Source organism: Vigna umbellata, chromosome 2 (assembly GCF_029865625.1).
Source record: "Vigna umbellata cultivar VRB3 chromosome 2, Vumbellata_1.0, whole genome shotgun sequence".
Taxonomy (NCBI): domain Eukaryota; kingdom Viridiplantae; phylum Streptophyta; class Magnoliopsida; order Fabales; family Fabaceae; genus Vigna; species Vigna umbellata.
Genome location: NC_142166.1, coordinates 14,801 through 28,667, shown reverse-complemented (window position 1 = coordinate 28,667; position 13,867 = coordinate 14,801). Strand labels below are relative to the sequence as shown.

The following is a 13,867-nucleotide window of genomic DNA, read 5'->3' as shown; positions in this document are numbered from 1 at the left end:
TTAAAAATCACATAAAAATACAGTTTTCGTTCTTTATTATATTGTACATGATGTAAAATCAACAAATTTTAATTTTAGTATGTAATTATTTTTATTTTTCTGAAAGTGAAAATTAATTGATTATTATTATATAATACTAATTAACTGATTATATATTACTCAATGGTTATATATATATATATATATATATATATATATATATATATATATATAACCAAGTTGTGATATAACGTTAGTATGATAACTATTTTTTTCTAATTTTAAAAAATAAATATTAATTATCTATCATACAAAAATAATATTAAGGACTAAAATATTGATTTGAAATTGAATTAATTAATACCCTAAACTAAAATTTACATATTTTATGAAGATTAAAAATATTGATTTCAAGTTTTATAAGATGAAAAATAAGAAAAACTTATAAAAACCAAAATCTAAACTTACTACTGTTGTGGACACTAAATACATATTTACAATTTTTTTGCACTAAAATACTTTCTCATAAAACTTTTCTCTCATGAGACATTTTTGGAGTTTCTATTCTTACTAAAAATACCTAAATAATTACATTTTTCCTATTTATGCGACCACTTAAACTATTAACAGAGATTCTTTTTTTTTCTTTGGTTAAAAAAAGTTCAGAAACACCAATAAAATAAAAAGAAAAAAATAATGTAGCGAAAAAAAGGACCAGTGGTTGCATATACAGCGGGTGTGTGAGATGAGTCGTGATTGACATGACAACATCTAAATTTCTGGTGCACAAACGCAAGGCATTCGATTGGGCCCACAAGAAATCAAACTTTTTTTCAATTTTTTTAATGATTAAATAAAAACAAAAAATAATGGACGTGTTTTTGTTGTCTATGTTCTGTTCCTTTGCGCTGCGCCTCGTAAAAACTGGCAGACAAAATACAACTGCGGGTGAAAGCTTTGAGAGACAGATTCTTCTTCGTCACAGGTAACCAACCCATTCTCCAAATTTCAAATCTTTCGGGCGCATATTTTAATTTTCCCTGATTTTTTTTCTGAAGCTTCACAGTGGAAATGCTGTTTTTTTTAATTGTTTTTATATACTCAGGCTATTTATTTGAAGGTGTTATCGAGTTTTTTTATTTTGGGTTTAATTTTAGTGTTTGGGTGATGAAACTGTTCTATTTGGTTTTTTAGACTTCAGGGCTGATCTAAAAAAAATTGAGATGTGAGGGTTTTGATGTTAACTTTGAGCATGTTTGATTTTGGGTTTGTTGGGACGAGCTTCTCCATAAACGCTTTCAGGAGGTAAAAAAACAACAGATTGAAATTAGTTTCTCTATATCTTGAAATTAGATTTGCATAAATTAATTTGGAGAAACATCCTCCTGTACTTCCCAAAATTTTTATTTTTAACTTATGCGTAAGTTAATTTTTATTTATGGAGAAGTCAGTTTTTTTTTCTTTCCTTCCTAGTTTGTTCAAGCAGGCTCTGTCTAGAATTACATTAAAATATCAATTATTATGATTTTAGCCGTATATTCACACAATTGGTTTCTTGATGAAGAATTGGTTCATGGTTTTTGATCTAGTTGAAGTAACATTAGGTAGCTTTTTTCTTGTATAAAAATCTTATACTGAGTTTTTCTACTACTTGCTTTTAGAGTATAAACATCCTAACATAAATCACATCACTTTAAAATTAGTTTTGAAATCATTCTTTTGTGATGCCTTCCATCAAGAGCTAGTTTCAATCACTCTAGTAGAGCATTACTGAATTTAGGTTCAGAAATATTTACATATTTTGAATCCTTAACCTTCTGATGGTCACATTAATTAATATCAGTCTGAATGCAGGTTGCTGAATTGAAGAATTATCAAAGTCTATCAGCTGCTCTTGATCTGTGTAGAACTTGTTGGATTGTGTTAAAAGTCTGAAATACCATATTAATACATTCTCCAGTTACCGGCGAGCCCTTGGGTATCTGTTTGGACAAAGTAATGGCTCTTCCTGGTTCCCTGCAGTTGTCCCATGGATTTGGACTTTGCAGGAACCTGGGCTGCAATAAACATTCGGTACATAATTTCTCTATAATTCTGTATTCTTTGTGCACTGTTCATTATGTTATAATATCCATTCTCACCACTTTATGCTTTACAGAGGGCAACGGGACATGGCAAGTTACATTTATTTAGGGCAGGTCTTTCATATTCTATTTCGGTATGTTCTTAAAATATGGTGACTGTCTTGTTGCTTTCTGCTTATTCATTGTGCAGTTGAAGTATATCTTTAGCATTACATGGCTCTGTGTCCTCTTTTTAAGTTATAGATTTCTTGGTATAGTGGAGTTTTGGTTCAGTGCAATATCTGTCTATTATCATGCTTTTGTTAGGAAAACATGTTTTTAGTTTGATTATAATAAGAGAAAAAGGCGGAGTAGTTGAAACAAGAGTTTTAAGGTTGATGTGTGATCACAAGAAAGGGCATATACAAAATGGCTAAAGACAATGATGCACATTGGTGTTACGCCAATCTAGAAAATGATGGAAAATAATTGTTTACGGTGATTCTAATACACTATGAATATTGCTGGAAGCCCCGATGAGGACAAAGGACTACCTTGTTTTAGTCCATGAAAAGGGAAAGGGGATTTTATGGTGAACAACATATCTAACCTTATGTTTCAATAGAGAATTTCACAATTTCCTAGACATTCAAATACATTGAATTTGAATTGATCTTATTTCAAATTGTTTTTTCACATGTATTGTTTGGATAATGCAATTCAAATTAATTTTAATTTTCTTGTTTGGATAAAATATTTCAGTTACCACCAAATTCAAAAAATTATTTAAATATCAAATAATTGTTAAAAATTAAAAAAAATATCAATATTGATTAGCTTTTACCGTCGCTCTGGATTGATGCTCTTTTTTTGTTAAAGTTTTTCAAAAAAATATTCATTTTATATTTGCAAAACTTTTTCTCAAATTATGAGATTATTTTCAAGTTATGAAATGGTAGATCAGCCAAACCCAAGTAAGATAGTACTAGGTCAAGCTCATCTAAGGGTAGGTAGACTCTTCCTTAGTCAGAGTTAAGCCAAGTTGACCGAGCTTAGGTTGAGTCAAGTCGGTCTAGGCCCAAGTTGAGTCAAGTAGGCTTGAGCCAAAATTGAGCCGAGTTGGTTTGTTGGAAGTCCCACATCGACTAGAGATAAGGCCAATTCATAGTTTATAAGTGGGTGCAAACCTCACCCTACAAGCCGGTTTTGTGGGGTTGAGTTAGGCTTAAAGTCCACTTCTAACATGGTATCAAAGCCATGGTTAGAGCCTATCCTAGCGAATTCTTAGTGGATATTCTATTCTTCTATTCTTCTATTCTTCTACTCCACCCGCTATTGGGCCGTTATCCGACCACCCAATTTCTACTATCATGCACGAGATGTCTATACCTCGGCATGAAGGGGGTTTGTGTTGGAAGTCCCACATCGACTAGAGATAAGGCCAATTCATAGTTTATAAGTGGGTGCAAACCTCACCCTACAAGCCGGTTTTGTGGGGTTGAGTTAGGCTTAAAACCCACTTTCTAATAAGGTATCAGAGCCATGGTTAGAGCCTATCCTAACGAGTTCTAAGTGGACATTTTTGTTTCCACCCGTTGTCGGGCCACTATCGGACCACCCATTAATTTCTACTATCACGCACGAGATGTCTATACCTCGGCATGAAGGGGGTGTGTTGGAAGTCCCACATTGACTAGAGATAAGGCCAATTTATAATATATAAGTGAGGTGCAAACCTCACCTTACCAAGCCGGTTTTGTGGGGTTGAGTTAGGCTTAAAGTCCACTTCTAATATGGTATCAGAGTCATGGTTAGAGCCTATCCTAGCGAGTTCTATGTGGGCATTTCTGTTTCCACCCGTTGTCGGGCCGCTATCGGACCACCCCATTAATTTCTACTCTCATGCACGAGATGTCTATACCTCGGCGTGAAGGGGATGTGTTGGAAGTCACACATCGACTAGAGATAAGGCCAATTTATAATATATTTACAAGCCGATTTTGTGGGGTTGAGTTAGGCTTAAAGTCCACTTCTAACATGGTTGAACCTAAATTGAGTCAAGTTGGCTAGACTCAAATCGAGTTGAGTTGACTTGGACCCAGGTCAAGCTAAATTGAGGCAATCCCACATTTAGTCGAGTTGAGACAAATCCACATTTATCTAAGTCAGGGTCGACCCACTTGTAGTCAAGTTGGGCTAGACCTAGGTCAATCCTAGACCGATCTAGACCATGTCAAGTTGAGTCATCCCAAGCCTCGGTTAAGCTAAGTCGGCCTAGGCTCAGTCGAGTCAAGTTGGCCCATGCTTAGTGTAGTCAACTTGGCTTGTGCCCGGTTGAGTCAAGTCAGCTTGAGCCTAGTCCAATCGAGTTGGCTCACATCCAATTGAGATGAGTCGCCCGATCGAGTCAAGTCGACCAGGGCTCTGTCGAGTTGAGTTAGCATAAAACTAATCAAGTGAACCTGAGCCAAGGTCAGGCCAAGTCAACCCGTGTGTGCCAAGGTTGAGTCGAATTGACTTTGGTCCAAGTCAAGCCAAGTTAGGGTAGGATCATGGTCATCCAAGTAGGGCTAGGCCCATGTGAAATCAAATTCAATTGGGTCCAACTTGGTTCAAGGTCCAGGTCGAGTTGGGCCAAGTGGGAACAAGAGAAATTGCATCAGGTTTGGCCAAGTCGAGTTGGGACGAGACATCGGGTAAAGAGGGCCATGTCAAATTGAGTTTGCTCTAGTCGAATTGGCCTAGACTTAGGTCGACCCAAACTGTGGAGATCAAAATATGAATTTGAGAATAAGAAGAATTTCAAATTCTTACTTTTTAGGTGGAAATTGAAATTCTTTAATTTTAAGTAAATCCATTTACTCTAATGAAATTCTAGAATTTCAATCTCTTTCAAAATTCCTCACCCAAACAATATATTTTGTCTTAAAGTATTTCAAATTCTTAAAAAAAATGAATTATCCTCTTAAAATGCCTTATCCAAACACGAGATAAGGATTTGGTTTTTAACCAAGTTTAAAGACACCATGTCATCAATGTAGCCTACTTCACCTAGTGGGACAAGGTTTTCATTGTTGATCTATAGTACACTTGACATCAAATGGTTTTTTATGTAGCTACAATCCTAGGTGTTCTATTTACTTCAATGAATCTCTTAGGTCTAGTTTGGAAGCTTCTAGAGTGAGATATTTTTTATTATAAAGCCCTACTGTTGAGGCTTTTCTAAAGTAAGAATATTAAGCTTCGTTAAGTTTATAGGTGCTTATGAAGAAGTTTGATTCATTTTCTTCCTTGATTAATTTTTAATTTTCATCTCCCGTTAGTGGTGAGAAATTTATCTGAACTGGCTTGTATGCATTAGCATTCTACCAGATTCTGCAATATTGTCAAGCAATAATGTTGGTTGTTATGGTGTTTCTTAGCTGCCTAGATTAATTGATAATTGAATGTTTACATTATAGTATTAAGAATAACTTGATATTGTCTTTTCAAAATCAAGAAATGGTTCATTCATTTTCTTTTTATTAGAATATACAGTGAGACAATCTTTTGTTGTAGTTCATGAGACAGGAATGTGGGGGTTTTCAATACCTTCGTCATATAAACAAGCCAACACATACATTATCATGCAAGGGCCGATCTTTTAAGTGTCATTGTCTTTTAGTGCCAGGTCAACCAAATGATCTTCCTGCTGTTAAGGCAGCTGCTACCGTGTTGGCTAGGTAATATTTGTGTTTTTACAGCCAATTAATGTACAAATTGAAGCAATCTACCTGTCTTTTTGTTAATATATGTTGGTATGGTTGTTTTAGATGTAGGAGGAAGAGAGATACAGAGAATGAAAGTATAATTGATATTAACTGAGTTGTATTACAAAATTTTTTGATGTGTTCATAAGACTTAGAGTACCTGTCTTTATTTATACTAATAATATTCCCTATTAGAAAGCCGCTGGGCCACAAGAGTAGGAGGGTTGTTGATGTCTCTTAAAAGACACAAAGCCAGTTGTGTGGTTAGTTAGGATCACATCTCTAGGAAAACTGGGGCCTGATTGATGTCTCTGATCTCACTTTGCACAATTTGAATAAAAAACGGGTAAATCTGAGTAGAGGAAGCTGTAGGTCAATAAAAAGAGAGAAGTGGCCAAAGACTATTAGAAGCACACTAAAATTGTACACTGTAGGAGATAAGAACTCTTAGATGAATGTGTGTTAAGGCATGCCGGAAAGTTATAATAACTGAACAAACCAATCAAGGAGACAACCAAAATAAATAAAGACCACTACTAAAACGGCCAGAAGTAGGATATGAAAGCCATAAAACTGTTTGAAACACACTGGTAAATGAGAATGAAATACTAATTGATATTAACTATTTTGTATAAAAATGTTTGTATGTTCAACAAAGGTATAACGCTAGTATTTATACTAATCGTTTCCTAACTAATTAAGAAAATAAATCATGATTTGATAAGGAAATATAATAACCAATCGTAAGTTATTAATAAGGAAATCTAGAGGTTAATATGAAAGAATATTATTGAATATTTCCATGTGTTATAATTATTCGCTTGTGTGTCTTTTTGCAGGTCTAGTAATTTGTTACAAAATAATCCTATCATAGTGAAGTTGATTCCTGCAATTGGCGTTATCATTTTTGCAATATGGGGTGTTGGTCCATTATTGTTCCAGACAAGGAAAATACTCCTCCAGGTTATATCTCTGTTATTATTCTTTTTTCCTGTATTAACTATTTTATCTGATTCAATGCAATTGATACCTAACTCTGATATTGTAGAGGAGTGATAATAGTTGGAAGAAAAGTACCACTCACTATATAGTAACTTCTTACCTTCGGCCATTACTGTTATGGACTGGAGCAATACTTATTTGCAGGTCTCTGTTATGATAATAACTTTATCAGATTCTGAATTTGTTATATCTTTCTTTGATGCTCTATTCTTCGTGTGCTGACTTATTCACTAACTGCAGAGCATTGGAGCCATTAATTCTACCTTCAGAACCTGGTCAGGTTGTTAAGGACCGGCTTCTGAATTTTGTGAGATCATTGTCAACGGTTCTGGCCTTTGCCTATTGTTTGTCAAGGTGTGCCTATTTCCTTACCTTCAATTGATCTACTGATGAATATTTTGTCACTTAATGATGTACTTAAGCACTTATATAGGTTTTTCTTCTTCGTTTACTAGGGAAATGGTCCGATTTTCTATTATTATGACAAACTGTGATACCTTACATATTTATTATCTCAGCTTGTTATGTGCTTTATGATAGGGACCGTTCAGCTATAGTTCTTCCAAGATTATCATTGTTGTAGCCAGTTTGAGTACTTTAGCTGGATTTGTGGTCCCAATTTACAGTGCTTACTAAATTTTTCATCCATAAACTTAATTGTGTGATTCTCTGGTGCAGTGTAATTCAACAATCACAGAAATTCTTTGCGGAGGCTACTGATGCAAGTGAGACGAGAAATGTATGTATCTTGTATAGACAATAGACATCACAGTTATATGAATTTAAACGTCATAAATATGTTGTGGATTCCATATATTTTATCACCTGTTGGCTGTCATAAATTTAAATACATATTATGACTAACGTGATTTATCAATCAAACAGCCAATGACATTAGTTGGGCGATATATTTTCCTTATTAAATGATAAGTAATGTTTCAGCTTTTGGATGTAGCATTTCTACCTATCAATTTATTTTATGCATTATCAATCTTCTAAATTAACTTTTATCTCCATAAAAATGAAGAACTGAGAACACTTAGATATATCATGGCTATATCTTTTGCTATGTACATAGGCTAAAAGAATTTATAATGGGTGTGTATGTATTTAGATTATGTATCATGTATAGAAGACCAGTAGCTTGGCAACAGCATTGCCAATTGGATATAATTACTATAAAAATCTGGATTTTGGTGTATTGCTCGGTTATTTGTTATGGTTCAACTTTAATGACATAATAAATTTTCTGTTTTTCTTAGATGGGATTCCAATTTGCTGGCAAAGCTGTTTATTCTGCAGTATGGATAGCAGCCTTTTCATTGTTCATGGAATTATTAGGCTTCTCTACCCAGAAATGGGTTACTGCAGGAGGTCTTGGGACAGTTTTGCTGACCCTTGCTGGTCGTGAGGTGTGGGATAGATTTATCGTTTCTTCTAATCATCACAGTTCCCTTGAATTTTAATGGCCAGAATGTTATTGTGGCACTTGTTGACATTAAGTGTTATATATTCAGATATTTACAAACTTCCTTTCAAGTGTGATGATTCATGCAACTCGGCCTTTTGTGGTTAATGAATGGATTCAAACAAAGATTGAAGGATATGAGGTTTCTGGTACTGTCGAGGTGTGTTAAACTGTACTTTTAACATTGAATGGGGGAATTACTTCTGTTAAATATGTGCCTAATTGTTTTATATGTAATAATAACTTAGCAGAAGGACATTACAGAGAATGGTGTAGTGTTTGATACCAGTCATTATTAAATGGCCATTGATGTTTTCATGCTATGCAGCATGTTGGCTGGTGGTCACCAACAATTATTAGAGGTGAAGATCGTGAAGCTGTTCACATTCCAAACCACAAATTTACAGTGAATGTTGTGCGGAACCTTAGTCAAAAAACACATTGGCGAATCAAAACTCATCTAGCCATTAGTCATTTGGATGTAAACAAGATTAATGTAAGAAACAGTTTTATTGTTTATTTTTATAGTTAATTTTTTTCACTCATATTTGAGCATTTTATGATAATTATCCCTAGATGTGACACATGTTTTAATGCTTCTGTAGAACATTGTTGCTGACATGCGGAAGGTATTGGCCAAAAATCCTCAAGTTGAGCAGCAGAGACTGCACAGGAGAGTGTTTTTGGACAACATAAATCCTGAAAATCAAGCTCTTTTGGTTAGTATGGAGTAGTTAATCTTGCAAATCAATGATTCTATGCTAACTGAACAGGATCTTAATTCTTAAATACTATTTTATTCTTTATTCCCTTTTTCCATAAATATTTAGCTACAGTAATCATTGTGCCATAAACAGTTTGAGGAAGAATTCATTCTGTACTTAGCTTTTTATAGATAAAATTAACTTTTAGTTCCCTAAGACAAAATCGTGTATTCTGTAATCTGTGATCTAACTTGAGTTTTTTTTATAATCATTATTCATGCTTTCAACCTACCCGTGAACTTCATTATGATTCAATTCATTGAAAAGTTATAACAGAGCAGCAAACAGTATATCTATGAATCTCTAGTTTTCTTCCTCCTATTATGCTTTATATTTAGATCAATTTTAATTTATTTTTAGGTTTCATGTTAAATATCATCTTTAAATACTTGGGATATTTTTGTTAATGCCGTTTTCACTGTCCAAAATAGGGTACTTAAAATAGGTTAATGAATACTTGAAATAAGTTGATATTTGATAGTCTACATGGTTTATCGTCTAAACCTTAAAAAAGTACTGCAACGTACCTATATAAACGGTACATACCTGCTTTTGTTACGTGTGCATCTATCATGTTCCATCATGTACCTATATTAACAGATTGGAACTTTCATCAATCATGATCAAACCTGACTATTGCCCATGTTTTATCTATGTAATGTATGGTAGTAATATATATTTATAACATTTCTTTTCTATGATTTCCTCAGATTCTGATATCTTGTTTTGTTAAGACCTCACATTTTGAAGAATATCTTTGTGTTAAGGTAAGAATACTTCCTTATTTATCTAAAATAAAACATCTGCAGTGAGATAAGCATCTCAAAAACTGAGATTTCTTTCAATTTTGTATTATTGTTCTTGGATTTAGCTGATTTTTCAACCTTTTGAATTTTGAAAAATAGGAAGCAATACTGCTGGATCTTCTTAGAGTTATAGGCCATCACCGAGCCAGACTTGCGACACCGGTTCGTACCCTGCAGAAAGTATACAGTGATGCTGACTTGGATAATATACCGTTTGCAGATTCCACATTTGGTGGAGGTCCGGTCACAGTACCTAACCGCCCATTATTAGTGATTGAACCATCTTACAAAATCAATGGAGATGATAAGATGAAAAGTCGATCTGCACGACCAGTTGTTGATCAAGATAATAAGACATCGAACTCTGATGCAAATGGAAACTCCAAGACACCTGTGACATCTAATTCTGACACAAATGGGAAAACAGTTGTGACACCCAAACCCGACCCAGAAGTGGGTGAGAACAAGCCACTGAAATTAGATTCAAACAAGGAAAACGTGGAGGTTCCAGACTCTTCTTCTAAATCTAAAGTATCTGGTTCGGTAGTAGAAAATTCAGCCCAGAAGGACATAGATTCCAAGCAATCCAAGGGTCAGACCACTAAAAACATAAAGCCAAATATTGAGTCTGAGAATGTAGTGCCCTCCTCATCTAACAGTGCTGACAAAACTGGTGGACTTAATGTTAATATAGCATCAAAACCGCAAGGGGAAAAGAAACCTGCTGCACAGCCTCAAGCATCCAGGACTGTTCTTGAAGAAAATATAGTACTAGGTGTTGCGTTGGAAGGATCAAAGAGGACCCTTCCCATTGATGAGGAGATTGACAATGTAACATCTCGAGAGGCAAAGGAAATGGCTGCATTGCAGGGTGGAAATGGACCTCCAAAGGCTCTAGATGGAAATGACTAGTTGCTGTAACAAGTGAGTTCAACTAGTTAGCTGTTTTGAACATTAATGTTCCAAATCCAGTAGTGCACTGCTTTGAAGCAGTTTCCCACCACTAGGAAATTGTATATATTGCCATTTCATGTGTCACACCCCTTCTACAAATGGACTCGAGCTGTATTGTCATATCATTGCATTATAATTGCTGTTTCAGAAGTATATGGAAAAGGGGTTTTCAATTGTTCAATTATAATGTCAAATAGTTTAGTATGTATTTTTACTTTACTGGAATCACAAATGAACAACTGAAAAATTTATATCTACACTTCATTGTTAAAAGAACATTAAGTATTGGGTTATCATCACAACCTTTTCTGTGCAGTAAAGTGTCAATTCTTCTGCAAAAGTATAGATTGTTTTTTCAACTACAACATTATACGCCCAATTTTGAATTGCATGAAAAGCTGACTGCAATAGATTGAAAGCTTTCTAAGTTCGTTGCTATTATTAACAGGTCATCTGGTGTGCTAGAAATCAACTCATCTTTGATGGAATTTCTGAAAGTGCTGTTGGATTGCATTTCATGTGCCTATGATAATGTAAGGATTCCAGGTACTAGTGGGAATACTATACAGATATCTTAGATAAACCAACCCTTAACTTTTGTGGTTTTAAAGGTGAATTTAATTAGAGATTATCAGAGAAATTTCATAGAAGGTCTAATATGCTTTATGGCTGAAATCCGTGCTCTGTGCCATGGTCTCAGGCACAGTGGAATAATGGCTTTAATCAGATAGTGTGTGTGCTATTCTGACTCATTTGCCAAATTGGGGGCAGCATCTACCAGTACTTTTTTATTTTCTTCCACATCTCATCTCTTTGAACATCAACAAAATATGTTGAATTTTCAAAATCCAATCACATAATTATATTTTGACAACTGGATTAGGATAATAAATATTATAATTTATTGCTATTAGCATGACAGTTCTTTTAATTAATTCGTACAAGTGGTTGTATTGTGTTTAGTAATTAAGTCCACTGATCAATTCTTGGAAATGTAAAAAGAATGTCGGTTTTTTAATAATTTAAAAGCTATATATATATTTTAATTATCTTTTAATAAATCATGAGAGAAGATAAGGGCATGTTACAAGTTCATTACGTTAAAGGACCTAAAAAAGCACATAATTTATATAAATTAAATATATATATTTTTTGGAGAAAATTAGAATTAGTTAATTTTTAAAACTTTAATTCAATTTAATTTTTTAATTTTTAAATATATAAATTTAATCATTTTAATTAAATTTTGTTAAATTTATTTTATATTTTAAATGTTTAATTAGTATAAATTATTTACTTTGACATATTTTTATTTTAATATTAATTAAAAAACTTTAATAAATAGTTAAAAAGCTAAATTCACATATTTTTCAAAAATAAAACATTAAATTGTCTAAAATTTTAAAAAGAAACTAATTCAATTTTTACTTAAAATTAAAAAATAAAAAAACATATTTAAACTTTAAACTTATGATTAGTCTATCTCTATTTTAATATGCGCAATGCAAAAGATGAACTTTTGATTTATATTAAAAGGTGTTATTATATATAATTATATTATAACTAAACTTTCTAAGAAGAAACATCTTTAAAACTTATTGATTATGGTTTAGATTTGTGATAGACAATTTGTACTGTAATTTAAAGTTATTTATCTATTTAGGTTTTTTAATATTATAAATTAATTTAGAAATAAAGGTCAAATTGATAAACTGAAAAAGAGAATATTCATCTTGGGGGGATATTGCCTTAAAACATTATCATTTGAACTAGTTATTTTTAATGTTATAGAAAAACGAAATTACATAGTAAATAATATCCTCACCTCACTGTACATTACTACTTAGTGAAATCACAGGCACGTAGTGTAGTCTTTATCATAATACTTTTTATTTAGTTAAAATTTAATTATTGTAATAACTTTTATTACTTATGTGTATACAAATTTTAATTTTCTTTTCTAATATTTATTTATTTATTTTTGTATTGTTTTATTCAAAATTTGAAATGTTTTTTAAGAAGTTTAAATTTAAGACAAAAAATTAAAATTACCTGATAGAGAACAAATATAATCGGAGAAGATATTTTGAAAGTTTAAAAAAAATGAGAAGTGAGAAAAAAACAGTCTTGACAGTTTTAAAAAATAAATAAAGTTGTTTAAATAAATTAAAAGATATACTAAAAAATAAAGAATTAAATATTTATTTAGTCTTTACATAAACTTTCTCAGGATGATTTATCTGTGATGAGATGATATTTAATTTAAATATATTTCGATTATTTCATAAAATAATTTATTTAAGTTAATAAGCTAAGTTGCTTGATTATGACAGTTAGTGCAATTTGTGCGATTTCTCCACAATTTTTTGAGCAACTGTTGTAGTGAAATAAGATTAAAAATGAGTAAAATCATACATTACATATTGTAATAAAATAATTAAATCAGCCGTACGAATATGCAGTTCAAAGAATTTGCCGTACTTTGAATATGTCACAATTCAAACTTGATTGCTTTCATATAAAGCACATTTTCTAGAAGCTACTTCCATATATTTCACAAGGAAAATGTTTTCTTTTACACAATATCCATCACTCATTTGTAGAGCTGTTTTAGTTATTAAAAAATTAACTTTTATATTTATAAATACAGAGAAAAATTAAAGAATAAAATAATATATATAAATATATAAAAATTTGTTAGATGTCATATCTATTTCACAACTGATCTTCATCCTACCATACAATTTATGGTTTGATAAGATCGATAATTAAATAAATAAAATTTAATTAAGTCTTAAGTATATTATAAATTTAAATATTTTCAATTAAATTTTAAGTATTTAATATATCTTTGTTTTCTCGGACATCATCATTTGCTCTCCATCGGCCAAATTATTCTTTTTTTTTCTCTAAAAATGAACTAACTATCACATTGGAAAACTTAAAAGAGATAAAATCTGAATTGATAAAAAAAAACTAAAGATGAGAAAACAAAATACTTATAAATTTCGTTGTTCAAATATATATATATATATATCCCCAAGTCAAGTGCACTTTAATTTATGGTCTTCTAATAATGTAT

The 13,867-nt window shown here is 32.2% G+C and overlaps 1 protein-coding gene across 3 annotated transcripts; it reads left to right on the top strand.

Moving 5' to 3' along the window:
* Positions 1-816: 816 nt before the first annotated feature.
* Positions 817-11,586, top strand: LOC124837869 (mechanosensitive ion channel protein 2, chloroplastic-like). Of its 3 annotated transcripts, none has more exons than XM_088105637.1 (15): positions 817-964; positions 1,834-2,052; positions 2,138-2,197; positions 5,601-5,764; positions 6,631-6,754; positions 6,840-6,937; positions 7,034-7,147; positions 7,472-7,532; positions 8,056-8,205; positions 8,311-8,421; positions 8,590-8,757; positions 8,867-8,980; positions 9,736-9,792; positions 9,931-10,755; positions 11,234-11,586. In XM_088105637.1, exons 2-14 carry the CDS (start codon positions 1,978-1,980, stop codon positions 10,741-10,743), a joined length of 2,109 nt encoding a protein of 702 aa, XP_087961763.1. In that variant the 5' UTR covers positions 817-964; positions 1,834-1,977; the 3' UTR covers positions 10,744-10,755; positions 11,234-11,586. The 3 variants fall into 3 exon arrangements, with proteins under 3 accessions (XP_087961763.1, XP_087961764.1, XP_087961765.1); XM_088105638.1 differs by having other exon boundaries at positions 828-964; positions 1,823-2,052; XM_088105639.1 differs by lacking the exon at positions 817-964 and adding an exon at positions 1,156-1,284.
* The last annotated feature ends 2,281 nt before the right edge of the window (positions 11,587-13,867 follow it).